Source organism: Protopterus annectens, chromosome 13.part0 (assembly GCF_019279795.1).
Source record: "Protopterus annectens isolate FY-2018-M chromosome 13.part0, PAN1.0, whole genome shotgun sequence".
Lineage (NCBI taxonomy): Eukaryota > Metazoa > Chordata > Ceratodontiformes > Protopteridae > Protopterus > Protopterus annectens.
In genome coordinates this window covers 794,741,833-794,769,453 of record NC_056747.1, presented here as the reverse complement: position 1 = coordinate 794,769,453, position 27,621 = coordinate 794,741,833, and the positions used below count along the sequence as shown (strand labels likewise).

Sequence of the window (27,621 nt, the reverse complement as noted above, 5' to 3'; positions counted from 1 at the left end):
TAGCACTGCTATTACATATTGTAAATGATGAAGAAGTTCGTCCTTTCCTTGGGCCAGGATCAGGCAATCGTCCAAATAAGGATAGATCTGTATTCCTCTTAGCCTGAAGAAAGCTATCACTGGAGCCAGAACCTTCGTGAACACTCTGGGCGCAGTAGATAAGCCAAAGGGCAATGCAGAGAACTGATAATGAGAAGTCCCAGCCCGAAAACGCAGATACTTCCTGCAACTTAGCCTGATAGGAACATGAAGGTAAGCCTCCTTGAGATCCAGTCACCATCCAGTGATCTTTGCCCAGCAGAGGTAAAAGCTGTTGTAACGTCAACATTTTGAACTTGGGAATGTCCAGATAAGTGTTGAGGATAGATAAATCCAAAATTGGTCTCCACGTGTTCCCCTTCTTTGGTACTAGGAACAGGCGAGAATAAAATCCTAGGCCCACTTCTGGCAGAGGGACCGGTTGTATGGCCCCTATTTGAAGTAGCAGAGAAATTTGTTTGTGAGCCTCTAGTCTTTGCTGAGGAGGAACGTCCGGCATGCCTTTGAAAGGAGGCAAGGTATGGAAATAAAACTTGTAACCTTGGTGTATGATATCCAATACCCATCTGTCTTGGGTAATCAAACTCCAATTTTCCTTGAAGAGTGCCAACCTTCCTCCCAAAGGTGCTGCCAGGCAAGAAGGATCTGGCAGCTGAAAAGGTAGGTCATTGGGCCTGTTTACGAAAGGACTGGCCCCTGCCCTCACCCGAAGATTGTGCAGGTGAACTCCCTGTTCTAGGTCTGAAGGAGCTCTGAGCTCTGCCCCTACCACGTCTAGATCTACCCCTAGACTGTGAATCATAAGAAGGGTACGTCCACCCCTTAGCAGGCCAATTCCTACTAAACTTCGGAGGCTGAACTTGCAAAAAATCTTTAACAGCCTGCATAGACTTAGCCTTGTCTTCCATTTTCTTCAAGACTGACTCCACAGGTGAACCATGATCCAGTGGCAGCCACCCTAGACGAGGCCTGTACAGCATCAAAACCACATTGTAAAGAATGCTTACCCACCTGTTCAGAGACATGTACCAAATCTTGTAATTCTTTACACTCAATGCCTTCCGCCAGAGCATCTACCTTACACTTCAATTGAGAAAGAAGATAGTTTTGATATTTCAACATGTGAAACTGGCAATTCAAAGCCCTCATAGCTAAGGTGGAAGAAGTATAGACTTTCTTTCCCCATCTATCCAAAGCTCTGGCCTCTTTATCTGGAGGAACCGGATTTTTTACAACAGAGGCCTTGACACCCTTAGGTCCCTGACTAACAGTTTCTGGGTCCGCCCTAGGACTCTTATAAAGATATTTATGAGCCTCAGGCACCCTGTAATACCTATCCGGTTTAACAGGAGCAGGAGGCAAAGAATCAGGATTAAGTGAAGCCTCTGCAAACACATCTTCCACAACATCCAGAACAGGTGGTATAGCCAAAGGCCTATGCTGGGGTAAAAGCAAAAATTCCCTAAGCCTTTTCCTGGAATCAGAGAAGTCCTGACCTTCCCACTTAAAATGTTCCCTCATGGAATGAAGAGTCTCTGAAAAGAAAAATCCTCTGGAGGAGAAGCAGAAGGAGTCGAATCATCTGCATCAGAATCAGAATAAGGAGAGTACTCCTGCAAGTCTTCAGCCGAAGACTCTGAAACATCCGAAGCCTGCTCAAAACTCCCCAACTCTGGTTCCACCCTAGGCCTCTTATCAGGAGGGGCAAAGAACCTCTAATCAAAGTAATTAAATCTTCTGCCATTTTAAGCATGTGCTTCTTGGGCACAGATCCTGTAGAACTAGGAGTGACACCAATAGAAGCTAAACCTGGCCTGCCTCTGGGAGAAGCCTTGGAAACAGAAGGAGAGGGCCTAACCACCCTAGGAAGGGAGGGGAGTACAGTAACCTGAGAAGCCCCTTCAGCCTGACCTGCCTCCTGAGAGGCCACATCCTGCAATATCAAAGTCTCCCCCTGGGACTCCAGAGAAGCCTCCGGAACCACGGTTCCACTGGCGCCTCTAAAGAACCGGCATCCGCACGGACGACTCTTCTTGCCTGGGTTTAGCTGCTTTGTCTTTGCGCTTCTTGAAGCGGGCGCCGGAGCATCCGACGGCATATTATAATTGCACCGCTTCCCGAAGACCAACCTGGCACAATCTAACCTTTGCTTAATAGTGCGCTTATTGAACCTAGCACAAAAGCGACACCCAACAACGTCGTGCTCAGGCCCCAAACAAGGAATACACAAAGTATGATAGTCCCTATGCGGTATCTGCTTCCCACAAGAAATACAGTTATTCACTTTTTCTGACATCCGGTAAACCACTGAGGCAAGAAAAAACTAAAATATTCCCCAACGGGGTACTTAGCCAACTTTGACTCGGTCTGAAACTCCGAATTCGAAAAATTTCAGAACGCCGAACGGCACTTGCAACGCTGCTTCTGCATCGGACCATGCGGCAAAAAAGACTGAGGATATGACGTCGGTCATGCGCATTTATACCCTGACGTCCTGATGTCAGTCTTGAGCGCCTTGACCGACGTCAGCCTAATACTTTGATATTCGGGCCGACCGAGGACAGCGGACTACCCAAGTGTAAGAACTGCAGCAATGTGAGATGAAGAACATCAGGACCATTTTGTACATTTGGCCAGGTATACCACATGTTGTGTGCGACAGCTGCCATTCTGGAAGGTTAAAAATAGACTGACTAATGTTGTTCAATTTTAGCGTGGCTACTTCCATGATTGCATAGCACTGATTATAATTACCACCCCCTCCCTAACTCCATTCTTTGCATTATTGATCTTCATCTCAAATTTATTCTTAAGGTTAAAACCTGTTTTATAAACAAAAATGGTTGCTTCCCTATTAACTTGTAAATATTGTCTTCGGATTTCAAGATGTTCCAATTGCGTGTAATTACATTATGAATATCCTTAGCAAAATTTCCATACTGTACTATACATGCCCATTGGAATTGATTCTGATTCTCTGAGGCTCCAATACCATTATTCTGTAAATTCACAGTCCCCCTTCCTAAGAGTGGTGTATATTTGTTACCCCATTCGTCCTTTACATACTTTATAGTACTTTCTATAAGGTTGCTGGGGTAACCCCTTTTGGAGAACATATTTTCAATAAAGTCAAGTTCTTTAATCATATCGTTAAACTCAGAAGTCATTCTTGCTGCCCTAATGCATTGTCCCTTAATGATACTGGCCTTTTGCTTGTAGGGATGACAGCTAGAATATTGGATTCTTCTAATTTTAGAATTCATGAAAGCAGTTTTAAAATATAATTACATTTTTTACGAAGGAGAATATTACAGACAATGTAATGGGGTAGCAATGGGTGCAGCTTGTGCACCCATTTTTAGTAACTTAGTATTACTCAACTGGGAAGAGGAATGTGTGTTTCAAAGTAAGTGGAACACGGTAATCAAGTGTTATGTCCATTTTTTATTCGACATTTTTATTTTATGGAATGGATCCAAGCAAGAATTGGAGGTATTTATGGACTATTTAAACAAGTCTAGTGAATATTTAAAATTCACTTACAAATGTGACATTAAGGGCATTTCCTACTTGGACACATTTATTTATATAGAGAATGATCACTTTGGTTCCAAAATACACAGAAAAAGTATGTTTAGTAACACATACTTACGGAGTATTCTAGCTGTCATCCCTACAAGCAAAAGGCCAGTATCATTAAGGGACAATGCATTAGGGCAGCAAGAATGACTTCTGAGTTTAACGATATGATTAAAGAACTTGACTTTATTGGAAATATGTTCTCCAAAAGGGGTTACATCCCAGCAACCTTATAGAAAGTACTGTAAAATATGCAAAGGATGAATGGGGTAAAAAATATACACCACTCTTAGGAAGGGGGACTGTGAATTTACAGAATAATGGTATTGGAGCCTCAGAGAATCAGAATCAATTCCAACAGGCATGTATAGTACAGTATGGAAATTTTGCTAAGGATATTCGTAATGTAATTACAGGCAATTGGAACATCTTGAAATCCGAAGACAATATTTACAAGTTAATAGGAGAGCAATCATTTTTTTGTTTATAAAACAGGTTTTAACCTTAAGAATAAATTTGAGATGAAGATCAATAATACAAAGAATGGAGTTAGGGAGGGGGTGGTAATTATAATCAGTGCTATGCAATCATGGAAGTAGCCACGCTAAAATTGGACAACATTAGTCAGTCTTTTTTTAACCTTCCAGAATGGCAACTGTCGCACACAACATGTGGTATACCTGGCCAAATGTACAAAATGTTCATGTTCTGAGGAGCAGGATATATGATCATTTTTATTGTATAAGGAAAAAAGACGAAACTAACGCTTTATACAGACATTTGGTCAAAAGTCCTGGATGTGATGAATTTAAATTTGCCATACTAGAGCAGGTGAGAGGAAATCCTAGAGGGAGATCTATTACTAAGAAATTAAATGAGAGAGAATCTAGATGGCAAATACTATTAAACTCCACGGTACATCCTGGCATAAATGACGGTATATCCATCAAGGCCATTCTGGAATCTAAAGTGTGATTTTACTATTTATTATTATTTATTAGGTTTACATGTTACTTAATCAAATTGTGAAAGGTATTGATGTATATGTTGCAACTACATATACGATTTATTCATACACATTTTATTTAGCATTTGCACTTTAAGAGGACGAAGTTATGTATTAATTATTTGATTAGTTTATGGAGCTGATTGGTTAATTTTACTATTTAAACCATCATGTCATACAAATTGGTGTTCTGATGAAGTCTATACGATAGATGAAAGCGCTTAACCACTACAGTTTTTATTTTTAAGAAAGTGTTTTTTAATAAACTTTTGGAAAATTACTCATAATTGAAGAAGATTTCTTGGATCTGGACACCCCACTCTGCAGAATATGAAATAAAATGGAGTCTGCATTTATAGGCAGACACTGCTGTTTTATCAGATGGGGGTGACAAGGTAAGGCCTCATGAGTGGCTCACTAAAGAGGCCTATACAGAAAAAATATAAACCCTTTTGTTTCATCTGAGCAGTAAGATGAATATTCAAACAAGGGTGAATCACTTGAAGAAGGTAAAAAATTGACTAATACAAATGCAATTACTGAGTTAATAGAATCCATTCTAAACAATGGCAGACATTTGAACCCTAAATTTCAGACGTTTACCAGAAGTGAGCTTTGGAGTTTGTACCCTACAGAAAAAAACAACTTGGCAGAGGTAAACAACAGGTCTATATACTTTAAAAAGCTAATATATAACTTATACAGACCCCAATATTTTGACATTATCCATACCATCCAAGTTTAAAAACAGTAGCCATAAAATACACATACCGAATTCTTGATCACTGCAAAAAACACCTCCAGAATAACAAGACAAACACTCTGACTAGCTAACCCAAAACGCACAATCCAAACTGTAAGACTTCCTTCGAAAACAATTAGTCTGATTTCAGGCTTTCATAGAGGTCAAGTCCAAACAGTAGATGCATTATGAAGCACTGTAGGAAGAGTTCACAGTGCTGATGCCTCTTACCTTGACTTTAATGTACTCCTTTAGAGTTAGGGCAAAAAAGATCTCCTCACTATGAAGCCAGCTGAGTGGCAGATCAAAGAAGGATATATACTTCCTTAAAATATTTATGGTTTCCAAAGTAAGAACACAGCACCCTGTTTAGGAAAGAAAAAAGAAAGAAAGAAACGACATATGAGACACTGTACAGATTGTTTTTATAAGTAAACTTGGTCTAATAATCCCTTTACTTCCTAACATCATACACCAAGTTTGATTATTTTTTTTAAAGAAACACTTATGAGTAATGATTAAAAAAAAAAAAAAAAAAAAAACTATTGGAAAAAGTCACCAGTTGCAAATACATTCCTTACACTATGTCAACTCATACAGACGTCTCCTCAGGATCTGAAAACCTGTAGCAATGATCCTTGCACAACTCTTACCCATATTATTAGTGTCTTAAAACTGCATTTCACCTTTAGATGACTGCTGATTACCCTGATGTTCCCATCACCTCAGATCTAACTTTCAAGGTGTTCCGAGTCATCCGTTTTCTTTGGGTCAGTCTCGCAGTTTCAGACAAAGTGAGTTCAATGAGCTCTAAGCACTGCCCTGGCAGCCTGTTACAGTACCTGTTCCTTCACTTGCATGCCAACCACCACTAGAGACCAGCTCCACAGCAGAACACACAGATCTCACTTCCCCCAAGAAGGCATTGGCTTGTTATTCTCCTCTAGCCTAGAGGAGGTCTCCAGTGAAAGGGACTTAATTTCAAACTAGAGTTACCAGACAGAAGTGAAAACTTTTAAGTTCTAGTAGATCAGATAAGAAACATACTACAAAAGAAAATCTGGAAAAAAGTAAGCAGCATGGTTTTGGCCAGATTATGCATCTCTGTGTGTAATATCTAACTATGTACTTAATATTTACTTGCACTGTACCTGATTCAAAGAACACTTTTCTGTTATAACTTGAACTAAATTTGCAGTGAATAATAACATCTGCTCAGGATTCCGGGAAAGCTTACTCACCTGTTCACTAGGTGGAGTGTGTACTCATGTGGCCTTCCAAAATGGTCGCATTTAGTGTACTTCTGTAGTCTCTCTCATTCAGACAATATGCAAAAACGGCCACCCACTACTACTTTACAACATATGCAAAACAGAACAGATATCTCAAACCCAAATATATTTAAACAGGTTACAGCAGAGTACACTGGTTAGAGATGATTGGTAAAGAATCTGAGAAAACATTTCTCACACTAGACATACCCTTCTCTGTAGAACAATAAAAAAATCAAGTCTGAAAGGATATAACTGACATGCATCCAATATAGACGAAGCAAATTTACTGCACACGGTCCATTCGCCAATATTTTTGATTTTTTTTCCATAATTAGAAGCCGCAGTGGTACAGCGGTTGCGTTGTTGCCTCACAGCAAGAGGTTCTCCTGTTCGATTCTTGGCTGGAGTGCCTTCTGTGTGGAGTCTGCATGTTCTCCCCACGGTCGATTGGCCTCCAAAAGACATGCGTGAATGGGCGTGCCTTCGCTGCAGGTTGGGCGTCGGGCTGGCAACTTGGCACCATAAAAATCTACTGCCAATCATTAGCGGACTGGAGTTCCGCTGTGGCGACCCCTAACCGGGAAAAGCTGACAAACAAACAAGTATACAGTTTCCCATTATTAAAAAAATCAGGATTTTCTTAACATCCTTTTCTTCATTTAAAGTAACAAAAAAACTTTTAGGTTACCTTTCTTCTAGGTACCTCATAACTCACAACGTAAGTCATGCTATCTTTTATTTTCTTCCCTGGTAACTAATAATCTTGTTTTTCCCCTCCTGTAACAACTTTAAACAACCATTTAAATCTTCTTTTTTTTTTTTTTGACAAAGAAACCTAGGAATACGATGGGAGTATAAAGTAGACGTATATGTCTCTGATTCCTGATGTCTGTTCTTTTACATTTGTACATTAGCTTCATGTGATATGTTCCAAAATTTATGGTGTCAGAATATTCTTTTGCACAAGATATTATTTTCTGCCGTAAATTAAATCTGAAGTTATACTTTGAAAATTCTGAACCTGGTGCTGCAGGTATACACACCTTTAGGTTTAGGACTTCAACATTTGTACCTCCTATGAACAAAAATGTAGCCATTTTTCAGACTTTAGTATTGAAGGAATTACACTTTTCCAATGTTAAATATGCAGAGTATAATCAGGACAATATCACAAAAGATGAACGCATGGCTTTATAAAGATTGAGCAGAAATAAGGATGTAGTTATTAATCAAGCAGACAAAGGGGGAGCAGTGGTAGTTTGGGATTGGCATATGTACTATAATGAGGCTATCAGCCAACTTTCAGATCAGCAATACTACCAGTGCTTGGACTTGGACCCAGTTAGTATTTTCAAACAGGAAAGAGATAATTTTCTTACTTTGGCTTGTGAAGAAGGTATCGTATCTAAGTAGAATAAACATCACTTAACTGTGGTAAGCCAAGTCAGACAAATCTTTTACATGCTACCCAAAATACGTAAAAATTATGATAAACCTCCGGGTAGACCAATAGTGTCAGGGAGAGGATCCTTGACAGAACCTATGTCAGAATATCTGAAAAAATATTTGAAACCTCTTTAGGCACATGTAAGAGCACGAATTCAGGATGCCACACAATGTTTGAACATAACAGATAACATGTAGTTAGAAAAGGGTTGGTTATTATGCACGTTAGATGTTAGTGCATTATATACAAATATTCCACACTGGGCAGGTCTACTGGCATTGGAGTTTTAGCTCTCAAGAATTTCCGTATACTCACCAGGATTTAACACATTCCTCCAATGTCTAACAGAACATGTGCTGACAAAAATGTCTTTTATTTTGACAATGTATGCTACTTACAACTGAAGGGTACTGCAATGGGAGCATCTTTCGCTCCTATTTATGCGGATTTGTTCATGGGTTTTGTGGAACACTACTTAATATATGATGCCAGTCACAATTTATATCTTGGGGAGATTGACATCTGGTGCCGCTACTTAGATGATTGCTGGCTAATCTGGTGTTCAGATGAGCAATATTTGAGGGAGTTTGTGGAGTATCTCAATGAAAACAAATGGGGATTCAATTTACACTTAATTACCATCTGGAGACCATCACCTTTTTGGATGTTGCGGTTAAAGTATTGGAGGATGGTACACTTTGTAGTAATGTTTACAGGAAATATTCCCAGTTCAATAATTTATTGCATGCTTCCAGATGTACTTCGTGTTTCACTGTTGCAGTCATTACATTTGGGTTATCTTGCTGGCAGGTTGCCCTCAGTCGGCCTGAATTCCAAAGACTTGGGTCCTGCGTCGGCTGCTGTTGCCTCTTCCCTGACGTCAGGTCGTCAGGGGTATAAAAGATGCAGCCGACGCCATTTTATTTAGTCTTTCTTGCCGCGCGATGCCCGAAGCAGAAGCAGTTCGCAAGTGCCGGTCGGCCGACTCCTGAGATTTTCGTGTTTGAGTTTCGGATCCGAAGTCTTCATTTAAAGCTAAGTATCCTGTTGGGGAAACTTTTTTCTTGCTCCAGTCCGATGTCAGAAAAATTTAATAATTGTATTTCTTATGGGAAGCAAATACCTCATAAGGACTTTCATTCTTACTCTATTCCTTGCCTAGGGCCTGACCACGACATTGCTAGTTGTCGGTTTTGTGCTAGATTTAATCAATGCACTATTAAGCGTCGGTACGATTTTGCATTAAGCTATTTTGGGCGAAGATTTAATTATACAATGTCGTCGAATAGCCATCTGACTACCGGAGTTCACAAAAAACGCAAAGAAAAAGAAAAGGACAGGCAACTGAGGTCCAAAACCGACGACGAAGCTTCTCCTAAGCAAGTCGCCGGTTCTCAGTGAGGTGCTTTCGCAGCCCTTGATGCCTGCTACTTTAGAGTTGCAGGCCGCTACCGACTCCCACATGGAGTCGGCCAGACCACAGGAAACTCAATGTATTGGAGCCTCGGAGACTATTCCCTTAGATGGGTCCGGAGACGCTGAGCAGGCATCAGCTTCTGAGGGTGTATTCAGACTTAAACAATTATATATTAAACCGATTTCAAAGACTAAGACACCTTTAAAGGCAAAGAAACAAGTTCACCAGTCACAATAACAGGCCTCCATGCCCAAAAAACAGATGCTCAAAATGGCCGAAGACTTAATTACCTTGATCAGGGGTTCCCATTCCCCTCCTAAGAGGCCTAGGCAAGAGACAGACTATGAATCTTCAGATCAGGTTTCCATTTCTTCTGATTCCTCTTCTGATCAGGAATGTTCTCTTCCACCCTATGAGGATTCTGATGCTGAAGAATCAATTCCTTCAGCTTCTCCTCCTGAGGACTACTCTTTTGGGGAAACCTTGCATACCATGAGGGAGCACTTCCACTGGGAGAGCCAAGATTTTTCAGAATCTAAGAAAAGGCTCAGAGACTTCCTTTTACTACCTCAACACAGGCCTCTAGCTATTCCACCTGTGTTGGACATTGTAGATGATGTGTTCTCGGAGTCTAGTCTAACCCCCGACTCTTTACCTCCAGCTCCTGTTAAGCTGGACAGATACTACAGGGTCCCTGACTCTCATAAATTCCTTTTCAAAAACCCTTCTGCAGACCCAGAAACTATTTCTCAGGGTCCAAAAGGGGTCAAGACTTCTACTGCAAAAAAATCCTACCCCCTCTGACAGGGATTCCAGGGCTCTGGATAGAGGGGAAAAAAGATTTGCACATCTACTACTTTGGCTATAAGGGCCTTAAATTGCCTGTTTCATATGCTCAAATATCAGCAATATATCATGACTCTGCTTAAACAGAAATGATGGCAAATTCTGAATGTGCAGAAAACAAAGAAATGCAGGGTTTACTGCATGCAGCTGAACAAGTTGGAGAGCATACTTTGCAATGTGGGTTTGATTCTCTGGAGGCCTCCTGCAGGGCCGCTGTTACGGGTTCTGTCATCAGGAGGCATGCTTGGTTAAAGGAACAAAATCTTCCTGACTATGTTAAAGCAAAATTATTAGATGCTCCTTTACAACATGATACCTTGTTTGGTGTTAAGGCGGAAGAGGTGCTAAAGAAAATGGAGGACAAAGCTAAATCTAAGCAAACGGTCAAGGATTTCTTACAGGTACAGCCACCTAGATTTAGCAGACACTGGCCTACAAAGAATTGGTCCTTTCCAGTCTCAGACAGACCTCAAAGGGGCAGATCCAGATGCCCTAGGGGCAGATCCAGATGCCCTAGAGGCAGATCACAGCCGCAAGGATCCTACAGGTCTAAGCAGTGGAGTGCTTCTACCTCCAAAGGTGGAGAGGACAAATCACAATCATACAGGAAACAGTACCAATGACTTCCCCCCCTGCCTGCGCCAAGCACTTATCTTCTGGCAGCACCCTTAGTGGGAAAACAAGCACTTTTATTTCAAAATTGGCACATTATAACCCAGGACAAATGAGTTCTAGACATAGTGTCACAAGGCTACAAGTTTCATTTCCATACCCTGCCAAGGACAAATGGTTGGCCAGACCTGCCAAAAAATCAATGGGCAGAGGCTCAAAAACAAGTCGCAGCTCTCATGGACATGAGGGCTATTCAACAAGTACCACAGCAAGAGCAGGGACAAGGATTTTACTCAAGACTGTTCTTGGTACCCAGAAAGGACAAAGCATGGAGACCAATAATGGACCTATCTATTCTAAACACTTTCCTGAATATACCAAAATTCAAGATGTTGACCTTACAGCAGCTTCTGCCCATGCTGGGTAGCAAGGCTTGGCTCGTGACTTTAGACCTAAAAGAGGCATACCTGCATGTCCCAATCAGACAATCATAGGTTCATAGGTTGATACTAGGCTATCTGCCCTAGGGCATTTACAAGCCTAGCCAGAGTGTGTTTGGCTTTCGCCACTCTTCTTAGATTAGTTGACTGTGCCTCTGTATAGTAGGTCACAGAAGATAGCCCATTTAAGGTTAGTTTACCATGCCTCTATCTAGCAGTGACACAGAAGAGATCCCAGGGGTAAATTTACGATCTCCCATTCAAACGTCAAGATTCTTCTTGAAGAGGGTCATTGAGGGGCTCTGTCTGACATGGATTAGTTGACATGGATTTTGTTCCAGAGTGAGGGGAGCCTCTGGGATATGAATCTGTCTCTCCAGCATGTTCTATTTATTTCTGTGCTGAGGTTTAAGTCACTGAAGCGTGTAGTTCTGATGGATTTGGTTTTCTTGAGGTGGAGCATGTCCATTAATTCTGGGTTGGACATGGCTTTGTACGTCAGGCACAGATCGCCTCTGAGTAGGCGGTAAGCAACTGAGTAGAGCTGGAGTTTCTTTAGCCTAACTGCATAGGGCATCTGTTTGAGTCCCTTGATCCTCTTGGTGAGGTACTTTTGGGGTCTTTCTAGTTGTAGCAGGTGTCGGGTAAGGTACATCCCAAATGAGGCACTGTATTCAGTTATGGGCCTGATGAGTGATGAGTAAAGGGCACAATGACCTCTCTTGATCTAGATGTGAACCCCTTTGTGATAAGGTGGGCTATATAGAATGTCTTTCTAACCACTTTGGCAATGTGATTGTCAAAGGAGAGATTGCAATCTACTTGGGTCCCCAAATCCCTAATTATTTCTTCCGTACTTAATGGATTACCACCTTTGTGGTAATTTGTGGGCACTTTGTTTTTCCCAAAGGGGATGACTATGCACTTTTTGGCATTTAGCTTTAGGCCATGGCTGTGGCACCAGTTATCCGTCTCTGTGAGACCTTTTTGGAGGATGCTTGTGTCAGCCGGTAGTCGACTGACCCCAGTTTGCAGTCATCTGCAAACTTTGTCAGCCATAGTCCTCCTGTGTTAGCCTGTACCGCAGAGAAATATATACTGAACAAGAGAGGTCCCAGGACTGAGCCTTGTGGGACGCCACTTGTAACTGGTTTAGAGTCTGACATGGCACCTGCAATTCTGACCATGTGGGTTCTATCCCTAAGCCAGTTTGCAACCCATCTTGTGACATAGGGGTTGATATTTAAGCTGGTGAGCTTATTTATGATGCCCGAGTGGGGTATTGTGTCGAAGGCTTTTGCAAGGTCAAGGTAGGCTGTGTGGACTACCTTCCCTTCGTCTATGGCCTTGGTGACTGTTTCAAAGAAATTGACCAGGTTCAAGAGGCAAGATCTGCCCTTAACAAAGCCGAATTGGGTAGGATCCAGTGTTTGAAGGTTCCCAATGTCTTTGTTTATGAGTTCCATGATGATACGCGCCATAGCTTTGTAGACCAGGCTAATTAGGCTTATAGGGCGATAGTTTCTGGGGTCCGTTGTGGCACCACCTTTATGAAGTGGGACCACTGTTGCTGTACGCCATTCTTTGGGTACATATCCTGTTGTAAGGCTGAGACTGAACAGTGATTTTAAGTGAGGGTTCAGTTCTTCTTGGAGCTCATGTAAAACGCAGCCCGGGACACCATCCAGTCCCATTGATGCTGTGTTTTTTGCTTTGGAGAGGGCAGCTCTCACCTGTGCATCTGTGATGTCAGGGAGGCTACACTCTGTTGGGATAGTCATTTGCTCATTTGTGGGGGAGAAGTTTGCACTGAACCTGTCTGCCAGGATGTTGGCAATGTCTGTGGGTTCAGTGTATTTTTTGTCATTTTGCACTAACTCAGAGCATATCTGGGAGTTTCCACCCAGGTTTCTGACATAACTAAAGAAAGCCTTGTGATTATCTTTAGCGTCTTGTGCAATTTTTCTTTCGAAGCTAGCCTTAGATGATTTTATGAGGGATCGTAGTTTCTTGCTAGTACTGATCAGAGTTGCCTTCCCTTTCAGGGATTTTGCTCTATCATGTAGTAGCTTCATCCTTCTGTTGTACAGCTTATTTATGGCTGGGGTCCACCAGACAGGTCTCCTGCCTTTAGAGGAGTGTGTCTTGGTTTTATTTGGGATAGCACAATCCATGCATTCCTGTAGGTATCCATAGAATGCGTTTGTAAAGGATTCTGCGGTTTGGGCCGTATTTTCCACTGGCCCTGGGGCTTTGAAGATACCTCAGATTCAAGGCTGGCTCAAAGCATTACCAATTCTCTGCACTGCCCTTTGGCTTATCTGCTATGCCCAGGGTCTTCACAAAGTGCCTGCCACCAGTAATTGCTTACTGCAGACAAAGAGGAATACAAATATATCCTTACTTGGACGACTGCCTCATACAAGCAGAGAACAAGGACATTCTACTACCGCATCTGACTTTTGTGATAAGACTCTTAACAGGCCTAGAGTACACAGTCAACAAAAAGAAATCAAAACTAGTACCCTCTCAAGAGATAATATTCCTGGGTGCAAGCTTATATACAACTGCCCAGACGGCTTATCTCACTCCAGACAAACAAAGGCAACTGACTACCTATTTCAAGGAAATGGCAACAAAGGCCCAGTTATCTGCAAGAAAATTTCTGCAGGCTTTGGGCTTCATGGCATCTTGCATCTTACTAATTCCATATGCAAGACTGCATATGAGGAAAATTCAATGGTACCTAAAAAGTGTCTGGACACAACATTGCCACAGCCTGGAAACAATGATTACTCTAATTCCCTGCCTGCAACAGGAATTTCGATGGTGGGCAAAGGCTTGTCACCAAAACAAGGGACAGTCATTCTCACTACCCCCAGCCAGGCAGAGGATGCATCAGATTATGCCTGGGGGGCACACATGGCAGGAAGAGGTATTCAGGGCACCTGGTCCACAAACCAAAAGCCTCTACACATCAATCAAAAAGAGATGCTAGCTGTTCAAAATGCCCTGACAGCCTTCAAGGACCTACTTCATCCGGGACAACTACTGTTAAAGACAGACAACACCACGGTCATTTGGTACATAAACAAGCAGGGGCCACTCATTCTTACCCCCTGTGCAGACTAGCCATGGCTTTATGGGACACAGCATTGACTTACCAAGTTCCTCTGCAGGCACAATTCCTGCCAGGAAAGGAAAATACTCTGGCAGACGAACTAAGCAGAAACCTCATGGATCCCCACAAGTCTTCAGCAATGATAACAATGAAATGGGGATGTCCGGACATAGATCTATTTGCCTCTCCTCAAAACAATCAACTAAAATGATTCTGCACAAGGACTTATCACAGACAAGCTTGGAAAGTGGACGCCTTATCTTTCAACTGGACAAACCAATCAGTATATGCCTTTCCTCCACTGCCTCTCCTCCCCAAGGTACTCCTAAAGGTCAGGCAGGAGAAACCAAAAATGATTCTGATTGCCCCAGACTGGCCACACCAGTACTGGTATCCGATCTTAAGAAACTTGTCCCAGTGCCCAGACTGGACCTTACCTCAAATACCTCATCTACTGTCCCAGCAAAACAATCAGATTCTGCACAGCCAACTCAGGACCCTAAACCTGGCAGCATGACAGATAATGTAGCCATACAAACCACACCTCTCAGTAAAGCTGTGATGGATGTCATTTTAGAAGCCAGAAGGCCTAGTACTAGAAAATCCTATGCTGGGAAATGGAAGAGATTTTGTGCTTGGAACCAAGCTCAAGGAACTGATACAGCTGTCCCAAATATTCCTCGGATTTTGCAATATTTAACTGAGATGCTGGACAAAGGCCTATCTTTTTCATCAATTAAAATCCATGCCTCTGCCATTTTGGCTCATTACAATACAGAGCCACCACTCTTTTCTCATCCTTTATTAAGGCAGTACCTCAGAGGAGCCAAAAACTTAAGGCCTCCAAGGAGAACGCCAACACCTGCACGGGACCTCAATTATGTCTTGGAAAAACTCACCTTACCTCCTTTTGAACCAGCTGCTACTGCAGACATAAAGTTCTTATCTTGGAAAACAGCTCTGCTCCTAGCAATAACTTCTGCAAGACGAGTTTCAGAGCTGCAGGCTATCATGGCTGTGGAACCCTTTATCATTTTCTATCCAGACAGGGTCTCTCTGAGAACAAACCCTACATTTATGCCTAAGGTGGTATCCAGTATTGCCCTTAACCAAACAATTAATTTGCCAACTTTTTATCCAAACCCACAGAACAAGGGGGAGAAAATTCTGCATTCTTTGGACGTACACAGACAACTTAGATTCTACTTGGACAAAACTAAAGTTTTCAGAAAGACAGAGCAATTACTAGTGGCATATGCCACAGCATCACAAGGAAAGGCTATCTCCAAGCAGACTATTTCAAAATGGATAGGTCACTGCATTCGTTTCTGCTACCCACAGTATGGCAAACCATTGCCTAAGGGCATTAGGCCAGAATCAACCAGAGCTGCAGCCACTTCTGCAGCCTTTCTCAGGGGAGTACCAACCAAAGACATTTTGGAGGCTGCTACTTGGAGTTCAGTGCATACCTTTACAAAACATTACAATCTGCCTCTTTACTCCAAATCCAGGGCAGGCTTTGCCACTGCAGTTCTGCAGGGCCTCATAGCCGCTCCTAATGCTGTTTAGCTCCAGCCCCCCAACGATAGCTTTGGGACTCTACCCAAATGTAATGACTGCAACAGTGAAACAAGAAGAACATAGTACAGTTGTGTACACTTACCATAAATGTAGATGTTCGAGTGTATTCACTCTTGCAGTCCAGGTTACCCTCCCGCCATCCCCCCTAATTTTTGCTGGAACTTATCTTTACTTCTCTAATCTATACAACCTAGGTGTTTTATTTGCTTATAGATGAAGATAAAGCTTATTTTGGTGCATGTATGTTTTACTTGCATAACTTTAGCCTACCTTTTGGGGGGCACCTGACATCTGGGGCAAGAAAAACTAAATAAAATGGCATCGGCTGCATCTTTTATACCCCTGACGACCTGACGTCAGGGAAGAGGCAACAGCAGCCGACGCAGGACCCAAGACTTTGGAATTCAGGCCGACTGAGGATAACCTGCCAGCAGGATAACCCAAATGTAATGACTGCAACAGTGAATACACTCGAACATCTACATTTATGGTAAGTGTACACAACTGTACTTTGTCACCCTCCCCCAGGGAGACGTATGTATTTGTTTATATTCTTGGCCTATTAAAATCCTTTACAGCTAGGCCCAGTTAAAGTATTGGGTCCTGTGCGGTTTCCGAAGTAGATAACAAACAGTGGACATATGTACACAACTGTGAAAACAGAGAGGCATGGAGAAGCTACCCTGGCTGCAAAGGACTTTCTGGATGACAGAACATGATCCATCAGTTTGCTTCTTGACCTAGGTCATTTACAGTAAGAGATGGTACAGATGATTCCTTTTTTGCCTTACTATACCACCACTGCAATGCATATACCCGACATGTTAGCCAAAGTGATTTCTACTTCTGATATACCACCTCCTCAGTATAAGGCCTAGAAGACTAGTGGCTGCCTGCATGTCTGCCACCAAAGGGAATTGGTAGAGGCTGGCAGATGTAATACCAGTGACTGGGAAATTGTCTTATGAAACACTGTCCTCAGGCCTTCCTGATGCTGTCTGATCAGCCTTCCACGCCATCAAAGTGTCTGTCTTGTAGGTTCACTCTACCCTGACATCCTTATGGTGTTCCTCTTTCCTGTGTGCTCTTTGGGAGGTAGAAATGTTCCCATGAGCTTGGGTAACCTCTCAGTGGCCTGAATAATGACCTCCAGTTTCTTCTGTGTCAATCATGGCAAAGTGTGGTTTCTCTGTTTCTACAGGTTATATGAATAAACCACACAAATTTGGAAGTCTCATGGGTTGGGACTCTAACAGACAAAATAAGAATTTAAATATAAGTTTTTGTGTGGGATCTTGTGCCTTCAGCTAAAAAGGCTTTAGGGCCTGTATGAAACATGCCCCAGGAAGGAAAAATGACGTCTCTGAAAATCTTTCATTAGCAAAACACCAAAAATTAACCAATGTATGAATGTAAGGAGAAAAAAATATGTTCCTAACTAGGAACTTAACTCTGTTCATTTCTCTGGAAAGGAGCTTGGTAGCTGAGACTGAACAAAGTGACCACCAATTTTCTCTCTGAAATAGAGCATACTCCTCTGACACAAACAGATGTGAAAGTGATATGGGCTAACTGTTTTATCCAGGATATAGGCTTGTGTCCCCATGTTAGGGAACAGTCATCTCAAACTGAGATGACTACAGACCTCTGCAGTTAGCACAGCTTGGCATCTACCCGCAGCTAATTGTCATTGGACATAAATACTGTTGGAAGTGTGATTGATATGAAGAACATGTTGTATTATAACAGAAAACCAGAACTCTTTCTGAACTGAAGGAAGGAGAAAAAATAACAATTCAACAGAGTAGCCAATACAAGCAATCAGCAACCATCATCATTCGTAGTTACGTCTTTGGATAGTGAAGTACCGAAAAGTGACATATGCTGAAAAAAACAAGCTGAGTCTTTGAGAGAAAAAAGGGACATACAGATAACTCCGCAGTCTGTTGAGATATCCAGAAGCACTTTTAGAATGTTGACTGAAACTCTTCCTTAAATATAAATAAATGTTGATGTCCAGGTCTAAGGATGATCACATGTCCTTCTTTGAGAGGGACAGTCCCACTTTGGGCAGTTGTGTCCTGCAGAAAGCCTAAAAAATGGCAAATGTCCTGAGATTTTAAGACAAAATATATTTCTTACAATTTCTTTAATAGTTGCATAAAACAGTTATTTTCTGAAACACATAAATATTAGGTGGAATTCTCTTCCACCTAGTCTCACCAATTCCACCTCCCTAAATACATTCAAGAAAGGCCTCTCCCACCACTTCAAATCCCACTGGCTTTGCCAATGTTCCAATCCAGACTAATCCATTTTTTCCCCGTCCATTTCCTCAGTAATGTTACTTTCCACCTAGGCATTAAGCCATCTACACTCTACCTGAAACCAACAACATGAAGGTCTTGTTTCTTTTTTACAATTGTTATTGTACATACCAGTGAATTTTTTCCCATCTGTGTATTAAATGTATAATCAACAACTGTATGTTATCTGTCATATATTGTTGTAATCTACTTTGTCCTATTGGAGCTTTTCTCCCCAGGCCTCCTCTGAAAATGGACATGTGTCCAGTCGGACTATCCCGGTCAACAAATGTAAAATAAAAAATAAAAATAAATAAATATTATTTGAACTAGCATAATCATCTCAAATGCTACAAAAGTAAGCTCTTATTTTGACAAAAAATGAAGTTCATAGGTTCATAGGTTCATAGGTTCATACTAGGCTATCTGCCCGAGGGCATTTACAAGCCTAGCCCATCGTTTTGTGGCTTAGGCCACCCCTTTAGTATGGGGAACTATACCCATTATTTTTCTGTGCCTCTGTCGAGCAGTGACACTGAGGTAATCCCTGGGGTATATCTGCGATCTCCCATCCATTGGTCAAGATTTCTCTTGAACAAGGCCAGCGAGGTGCTCTGCCTCACATGTACCGGGATTTTGTTCCACAGCATAGGGAGTCTTTGGGTGATGAATCTATCCCTCCAGCACGTCCTATTAATAGCCGTGTCAAAGTTTAAGTCTCCCGCCCTTGTGGCTCTGATGGATCTAGATTTTTTGAGGTGAAGCATATTCATCAAATCTGGGTTTGACATGGCCTTGTATGTTAGGCAAAGGTCACCTCTGAGCAAGCGGTAAGCGACTGAATAGAGCTGGAGTTCTTTCAGTCGGGCAGCATAGGACAGATTTTTGAGACCCTTTATCCTTTTGGTGAGGAACTTTTGTGGCCTCTCCAGCTGCTGCAAGTGTCGGGTCAGATACATTCCGAATGGGGCATTGTACTCAATCATTGGTCTGATGAGTGATGAGTAAAGGGAGACTATGACCTCCCTTGATCTAGATGAGAATCCCTTCATGATAAGGTGGGCAATGTAGAAGGTCTTCCTAACTACTTTAGCTACATGGGTGTCGAATGACAGACTACTATCAACCTGGGTCCCCAGGTCCCTGATAACTTCTTCTGTGCTCAGTGGATTGCCACCTATTTGGTAGCTAGGGGTAACCTTGTTTTTCCCGAAGGGTATGACTATGCATTTTTGGCATTTAACTTTAGGCCGTGGCTCTGGCACCAGTTATCCGTTTCTGTGAGACCCTTCTGAAGGATATCTGTGTCAGATGTGTTTTCTACTATGGCCCAGTTTGCAGTCATCTGCAAACTTTGTCAGCCATAACCCTCCTGTGTTTGCTTGTACTTGGAAAAGTAGATGCCAAACAAGAGTGGGCCCAGGACTGAGCCCTGTGGGACACCACTTGTGACAGGCTTTGAGTCTGACATGGCGCCAGCAGCTCTGACCCTGTGGGTTCTGTCACTCAGCCAGTTTGCAACCCATCTTGTGATGTATGGGTTGACATTTAAGCTGATGAGTTTTCAATGATACCCGAATGGGGTATTGTATCGAAGGCCTTAGCCAGATCGAGGTAGGCTGTATGGACTGCCTTTCCTCATCAATGGCTTTGGTGACTGTTTCAAAAAGTCAACCAAGTTTAAAAGGCATGATCTGCCTTTGACAAAGCCAAACTGGGTTGGATCCAAAGTCTGCAAATTCCCTATGTCTTTATTTATGAGGTCCATTATGATCCTCTCCATGGCTTTGCAGATAAGGCTTGTCAAGCTAATGGGCGGTAATTTCCAGGGTCGGTGGAGGCACCGCCTTTGTGAAGTGGTACCACAGTTGCAGTGCGCCACTCCTGGGCGTATCCAGAGGTAAGACTTTGATTAAACAGCTGTCCTAGCTGTGGGTTTAATTCCTCATTGAGTTCATGGAGCACACAGCCGGGGACACCATCAGGTCCCATGGATGCTGTGTTTTTGCTTTGGAGAGAGCAGTTCTCACTTGGGCTGGAGATGTTTGGGGGCTGCAATCGTTTGGTATAGATATCTCTCCTTTTGGGGAGGGGAGAAGTTTGCACTGAACCTGTCAGCCAGTATGTTGGCAATGTCTGTAGGATCAGTAATCTTCACATCATTTTGAACTAGCTCTGAGCATATCTGGGAGTTTCCTCCCAGGTTTCTAACATAGCTAAAGAAGGCCTTATGATTGTCTTTTGAGTCTTTAGCTATTTTTCTCTCGAAATTTGCTTTGGATGATTTTATGAGAGCTCTTAGTTTTTACTTATAGTGATCAAGGGTGTCTTACCTTTTAAGGATTTTGCTCTATCTTGTAGTAGCTTCCTCCTTTTGTTGTAGAGTTTGTTTATGGCTGGGGTCCACCAGACTGGATGCTTGCCTTTGGTACAAAGAGTCTTTGTTTTGCTTGGGATTGCCTTATCCATGCAGTCCTGCAGGTGCTGGTAGAAGGCATTTGTAAGTGATTCAGCGGCTTGAGTACTGTTTTCCGCCGCTCGGGGCCTTAAAGGAGACCACACTAGTCTTTAGAAGTGTGAAGTCGGCTTTTGAGAAGTTCTTTACTGTGGTCTTTTTATTTCAGGTGGGGGTGGGATGAGGACCTCCAGCGAGATTAGTTTGTGGTCTGATCTCACCAGTGAGGGGTACACCTCCGGTGTTGAACATTGTGCTCCCATGTTCGTGATGATGAGATCAAGTATGTTATCTCCTCTTGTGGGGATGGTGACTAGTTGTTCCATGGCATTTGAGTTTATGAATTCCAGGAACTTTTGGGCTAGGGTGTTTGGGCTTGAGTAGTGTTCCCAGTCTATATTAGGGTAATTGAAGTCACCTAGTATGATGGTGTTTGGTGATACATTTATCCCCTCTAGTGTTTTCAGGAAGGCCATGTGAGGTTCCTGAGTTTGTGAGGGTGGCCTGTAACATGCTACAATTTGCAGAGCAGTCTTGCCTATGGTTAATTGCACCTGGATGGTCTCCGATGCATCGTGCGTTGCCACCAGTCTTGAGGTGTGGGTGTCCTTGATGAATATGGATACCCCTCCTTTCTTGGTATTGTCCAGATTTTGGGGCGGAACGCATGATATGAGGTAAAACCTGATAGCCGGGGTGCTCTCAGGAGCCTTGAACCAGGTTTCTGTCACAGCACAGACATCGATGTTCTCCATACTGAGAAGGGCCTCGAGTGCGTGCATTTTGAGATTTAGACTTCTGGCATTGAGCAGCATTACCCTTAGTTTTTTCCTTTTTGTGTTCTAGGGTGGTAGGTTTAGAATTTGAGCCTTGCCTAAAAAGGCACTATGGGGTGGCAAGAGCCTTTGCCAATATCCGGAATCCCAGGGTGACAGGTGCAAGCCGTCCCTTGCGAAGCAGCGTGGCTTGTCCAGCATGTCATCCCAGGCAGACAGACACTGGATCCCCTTTGAATGACACCAGTGTTTAAGCCAATTGTTAAAGCTGATCATCTTATCTCTGTATTGTGGCATCATTCTTGGTGAAGGTAGGATACTGCTCAAGGTCAGGGTCATACCTGTCTGGGCTACATAATCAGAGAGCTCCTCAATGTCTCTTTTCATGTAGTCCAAGGAGGTACGTCTCAGGTCGTTTACACCAGCGTGGACAATGACTGAATCATATTTGTACCTGCTGTTGAGAGACCTGAGTGCTTGCGTTATGTGGCGGATTCTAGCGCCCGACAGGCAGCTTACTGTGACCTTCTCCTTACTCAGTCTGGTGAGCGGGACGTCAGTGTGTCTGACTATGGAGTCACCAATGACTAGTGTGTCTGGCATTGTGTTTGGCCTTAAGGGCTGTGACTGTTTGACACTCTGACTGTGAGGTCTATGTGTTGCAGGTGTTGTGTTCTGAGGTGGTGGTTGTTTGGGTGTCTGCTTTGGTGGCCTCTGCTGTTTTGGTAGATTTTTGATCAGAGCCTCCGAGTATGTCTTTGTGTGTTTATGTGTATGATTTGAGGTTGTAATGGTAATATGTGAGACTGGGTCTATAGTGTGTGTGGTAACCTTCTCCTCCTGACTGGTCTTGCCAGTCCTATGTTGAGAGAGCTCAGCCTCCAGTTTGGCCGTGTAGTTGCATCTCTCGCATGTATTTGTGTTTTGTGGGAGGAGGAGAGGGTTGTCTGTGTACATGAGGCAATTGTAACATTGCCTCAATATTCCCAGGTTCACCAGCTGAGCAGGAGAGGACACTAGCAACTGATCCCTCGACATGCTAGAAGGAATAGACAAAAACTTTAAAAAGATTCCGGGGACGTGGGTGACCGAGAAATGGGGGTTGCCTTTTGGGGTACTATCTATGACAAGAGTGCCGTATCAAGGTAATAAGTACTGTAGGAGCAAGTGCTACGTTTAACAGATAGAGAATAGTCTACTTGGAGTCAAGTAGAGATGATCTTTTAATTATAGGATACGCTGATTAGATCAGTAGTATAGTTCGAGGAAGGTAGTTTTAAGGGAAAATTTGAAGAGTGGACTTTAGGTAGCCCGAATAGTTTAAACCTGCTTAACCGGCGCTGCCCTAGTGTGCAACAGTAGCAACTCCGCTAAATCGGGCTAAATCGGCTAAATCGCTAAAGCGTGCTTTATAGCAGGGGCTGGAAAAGACAGGAAATGACCCAAATTGGCCAACAAACCACAAGTCACTGCCCTAAACCACTCCTCCGAGGACAAATGAAGGAGTTATGGAAATGACCCCTAGTGGCCAATAAAACTACAGTTTCAAGTCAGTAACCACCTCTCCGGGGCAGGGAAGCTGCTCAATGTTAGTCACTCCCACTGATAAACACAGAGACCCTCCTTCAGCCCAAGCAAAATGGCCTCACAGAAACTTTCAAACAGTTCAGGAACAGCAAGCCTGTAACTGAACTTTTAACTCTCAGAAAAGTGGGAAAAAAGCAAGATTTTTTTTTTGTTTTGTTTTTACAGAGATAGCAGAGGTTCACAAGTAATATCAAGTTATAACAGTGCAGTAAATGACCCCACACAAGAGTGCTAGGTCAAGGACAGAAAATATGCAAGTTTTAAGAAAAAACGATTTAAAATTAAGTGCAAACAGGAAATTCAGCAAACAGCTTTTGGTTGTGCTCTAAATACAGCTACTAATACAGAAATCAAGTTTAACAAGCCAGAAAATGCTCAAGCTAGGCAGCTATGCAGAAAAACTTAGCAAATAAATAGAGAAAAATACTTAAAATCTCAAAAGTGGCTCCCTTCTTCTCTCAGCGTTTTTCCTCTTGGAGGGTGCTTCACCAACAGCCAACAAGCCTGAAAAGACGCTCAAACCACGAGGCAACTAGGTTTTAAGAGAGGAAGATGAAGGAGTTATGGAAATGACCCCTAGTGGCCAATAAAACTACAGTTTCAAGTCAGTAACCACCTCTCCGGGGCAGGGAAGCTGCTCAATGTTAGTCACTCCCACTGATAAACACAGAGACCCTCCTTCAGCCCAAGCAAAATGGCCTCACAGAAACTTTCAAACAGTTCAGGAACAGCAAGCCTGTAACTGAACTTTTTAACTCTCAGAAAAGTGGGAAAAAGCAAGATTTTTTTTTTTGTTTTTGTTTTTACAGAGAGAGCAGAGGTTCACAAGTAATATCAAGTTATAACAGTGCAGTAAATGACCCCACACAAGAGTGCTAGGTCAAGGACAGAAAATATGCAAGTTTTAAGAAAAAGCGATTTAAAATTAAGTGCAAACAGGAAATTCAGCAAACAGCTTTTGGTTGTGCTCTAAATACAGCTACTAATACAGAAATCAAGTTTAACAAGCCAGAAAATGCTCAAGCTAGGCAGCTATGCAGAAAAACTTAGCAAATAAACAGAGAAAAATGCTTAAAATCTCAAAAGTGGCTCCTTCTTCTCTCAGCGTTTTTCCTCTTGGAGGGTGCTTCACCAACAGCCAACAAGCCTGAAAAGACGCTCAAACCACGAGGCAACTAGGTTTTAAGAGAGGAAGATGAAGGAGTTATGGAAATGACCCCTAGTGGCCAATAAAACTACAGTTTCAAGTCAGTAACCACCTCTCCGGGGCAGGGAAGCTGCTCAATGTTAGTCACTCCCACTGATAAACACAGAGACCCTCCTTCAGCCCAAGCAAAATGGCCTCACAGAAACTTTCAAACAGTTCAGGAACAGCAAGCCTGTAACTGAACTTTTTAACTCTCAGAAAAGTGGGAAAAAGCAAGATTTTTTTTGTTTTTGTTTTTACAGAGATAGCAGAGGTTCACAAGTAATATCAAGTTATAATAGTGCAGTAAATGACCCCACACAAGAGTGCTAGGTCAAGGACAGAAAATATGCAAGTTTTAAGAAAAAACGATTTAAAATTAAGTGCAAACAGGAAATTCAGCAAACAGCTTTTGGTTGTGCTCTAAATACAGCTACTAATACAGAAATCAAGTTTAACAAGCCAGAAAATGCTCAAGCTAGGCAGCTATGCAGAAAAACTTAGCAAATAAACAGAGAAAAAATACTTAAAATCTCAAAAGTGGCTCCCTTCTTCTCTCAGCGTTTTTTCCTCTTGGAGGGTGCTTCACCAACAGCCAACAAGCCTGAAAAGACGCTCAAACCACGAGGCAACTAGGTTTTAAGAGAGGAAGATGAAGGAGTTATGGAAATGACCCCTAGTGGCCAATAAAACTACAGTTTCAAGTCAGTAACCACCTCTCCGGGAGCAGGGAAGCTGCTCAATGTTAGTCACTCCCACTGATAAACACAGAGACCCTCCTTCAGCCCAAGCAAAAATGGCCTCACAGAAACTTTCAAACAGTTCAGGAACAGCAAGCCTGTAACTGAACTTTTTTAACTCTCAGAAAAGTGGGAAAAAAGCAAGATTTTTTTTTGTTTTTGATTTTACAGAGATAGCAGAGGTTCACAAGTAATATCAAGTTATAACAGTGCAGTAAATGACCCCACACAAGAGTGCTAGGTCAAGGACAGAAAATATGCAAGTTTTAAGAAAAAACGATTTAAAATTAAGTGCAAACAGGAAATTCAGCAAACAGCTTTTGGTTGTGCTCTAAATACAGCTACTAATACAGAAATCAAGTTTAACAAGCCAGAAAATGCTCAAGCTAGGCAGCTATGCAGAAAAACTTAGCAAATAAACAGAGAAAAATACTTAAAATCTCAAAAGTGGCTCCCTTCTTCTCTCAGCGTTTTTCCTCTTGGAGGGTGCTTCACCAACAGCCAACAAGCCTGAAAAGACGCTCAAACCACGAGGCAACTAGGTTTTAAGAGAGGAAGATGAAGGAGTTATGGAAATGACCCCTAGTGGCCAATAAAACTACAGTTTCAAGTCAGTAACCACCTCTCCGGGGCAGGGAAGCTGCTCAATGTTAGTCACTCCCACTGATAAACACAGAGACCCTCCTTCAGCCCAAGCAAAATGGCCTCACAGAAACTTTCAAACAGTTCAGGAACAGCAAGCCTGTAACTGAACTTTTTAACTCTCAGAAAAGTGGGAAAAAGCAAGATTTTTTTTTTTGTTTTGTTTTTACAGAGATAGCAGAGGTTCACAAGTAATATCAAGTTATAACAGTGCAGTAAATGACCCCACACAAGAGTGCTAGGTCAAGGACAGAAAATATGCAAGTTTTAAGAAAAACTATTTAAAATTAAGTGCAAACAGGAAATTCAGCAAACAGCTTTTGGTTGTGCTCTAAATACAGCTACTAATACAGAAATCAAGTTTAACAAGCCAGAAAATGCTCAAGCTAGGCAGCTATGCAGAAAAACTTAGCAAATAAACAGAGAAAAATACTTAAAATCTCAAAAGTGGCTCCCTTCTTCTCTCAGCGTTTTTTCCTCTTGGAGGGTGCTTCACCAACAGCCAACAAGCCTGAAAAGACGCTCAAACCACGAGGCAACTAGGTTTTAAGAGAGGAAGATGAAGGAGTTATGGAAATGACCCCTAGTGGCCAATAAAACTACAGTTTCAAGTCAGTAACCACCTCTCCGGGGGCAGGGAAGCTGCTCAATGTTAGTCACTCCCACTGATAAACACAGAGACCCTCCCTCAGCCCAAGCAAAAATGGCCTCACAGAAACTTTCAAACAGTTCAGGAACAGCAAGCCTGTAACTGAACTTTTTTAACTCTCAGAAAAGTGGGAAAAAGCAAGATTTTTTTTTGTTTTGTTTTTTACAGAGATAGCAGAGGTTCACAAGTAATATCAAGTTATAACAGTGCAGTAAATGACCCCACACAAGAGTGCTAGGTCAAGGACAGAAAATATGCAAGTTTTAAGAAAAAAACGATTTAAAATTAAGTGCAAACAGGAAATTCAGCAAACAGCTTTTGGTTGTGCTCTAAATACAGCTACTAATACAGAAATCAAGTTTAACAAGCCAGAAAATGCTCAAGCTAGGCAGCTATGCAGAAAAACTTAGCAAATAAACAGAGAAAAAATACTTAAAATCTCAAAAGTGGCTCCCTTCTTCTCTCAGCGTTTTTTCCTCTTGGAGGGTGCTTCACCAACAGCCAACAAGCCAAGTTATGTCCTTTGCACTGGCTGTGAGTAGGTTTTGTCCTGCAAAATTTCACGTTTCTACACAAAATGTCCCACTTTGGGCATTTGAAAAGGTGGCAACCCTACTGGGTCTGCCTTCAGCTGGAAGAACCACTAGCATGACAACTATCATTAACACTGAAAAAAAAATGCTTTGTTGAAACTGTAACACATGAACTTTCACTGCAGAGCGCTTTTTAATGTCAGTCTTCCATATGTGGAATATTTAGTGACAGAAGAGATTAATGCATGCTTCTAAGTAAACAAGTAAAAGGACCCTTACTGAAATATCAGCACTCTCAATGCTGAATCCCAAGCCGCCACCACCACCACCACCAAATGAAAGTACAGGAGAAAAGTGAGTAATGATCATTGCTCTTCTCCTTTAAACTTGCTTCTTTTTGCAAGCTCCCCTGCACTCCCGATGCTGAGGGCAAGCCCTTATTATCCTTTAAACTTGTACATACCAACTCCAAGAACCCCATACCTCACAGAAAAGGGAATATTCTGAGAAATGGCACTCTCAGACTTACTGTATGTAAACTAGATTTTCAGTCAGTCTGCACATTACACGACTCAGCATTTTGAGTCCTGACATTTCAAGTGGTTTTCCAAATAAACTCATGCAGAATACTTTAAATGTACTG

The 27,621-nt window shown here is 42.3% G+C and overlaps 1 protein-coding gene across 1 annotated transcript in view; it reads right to left on the bottom strand.

Annotated features, from left to right (window-relative positions):
- The window catches only part of PIGL (phosphatidylinositol glycan anchor biosynthesis class L), an 879,462-nt gene that overhangs the window by 76,798 nt on the left and 775,043 nt on the right, over positions 1–27,621 (bottom strand). The window contains exon 6 of the mRNA XM_044054521.1: positions 5,598–5,731. Coding sequence (XP_043910456.1) covers positions 5,598–5,731 — 134 coding nt within the window. The remainder of the gene's footprint in view (positions 1–5,597; positions 5,732–27,621) is intronic.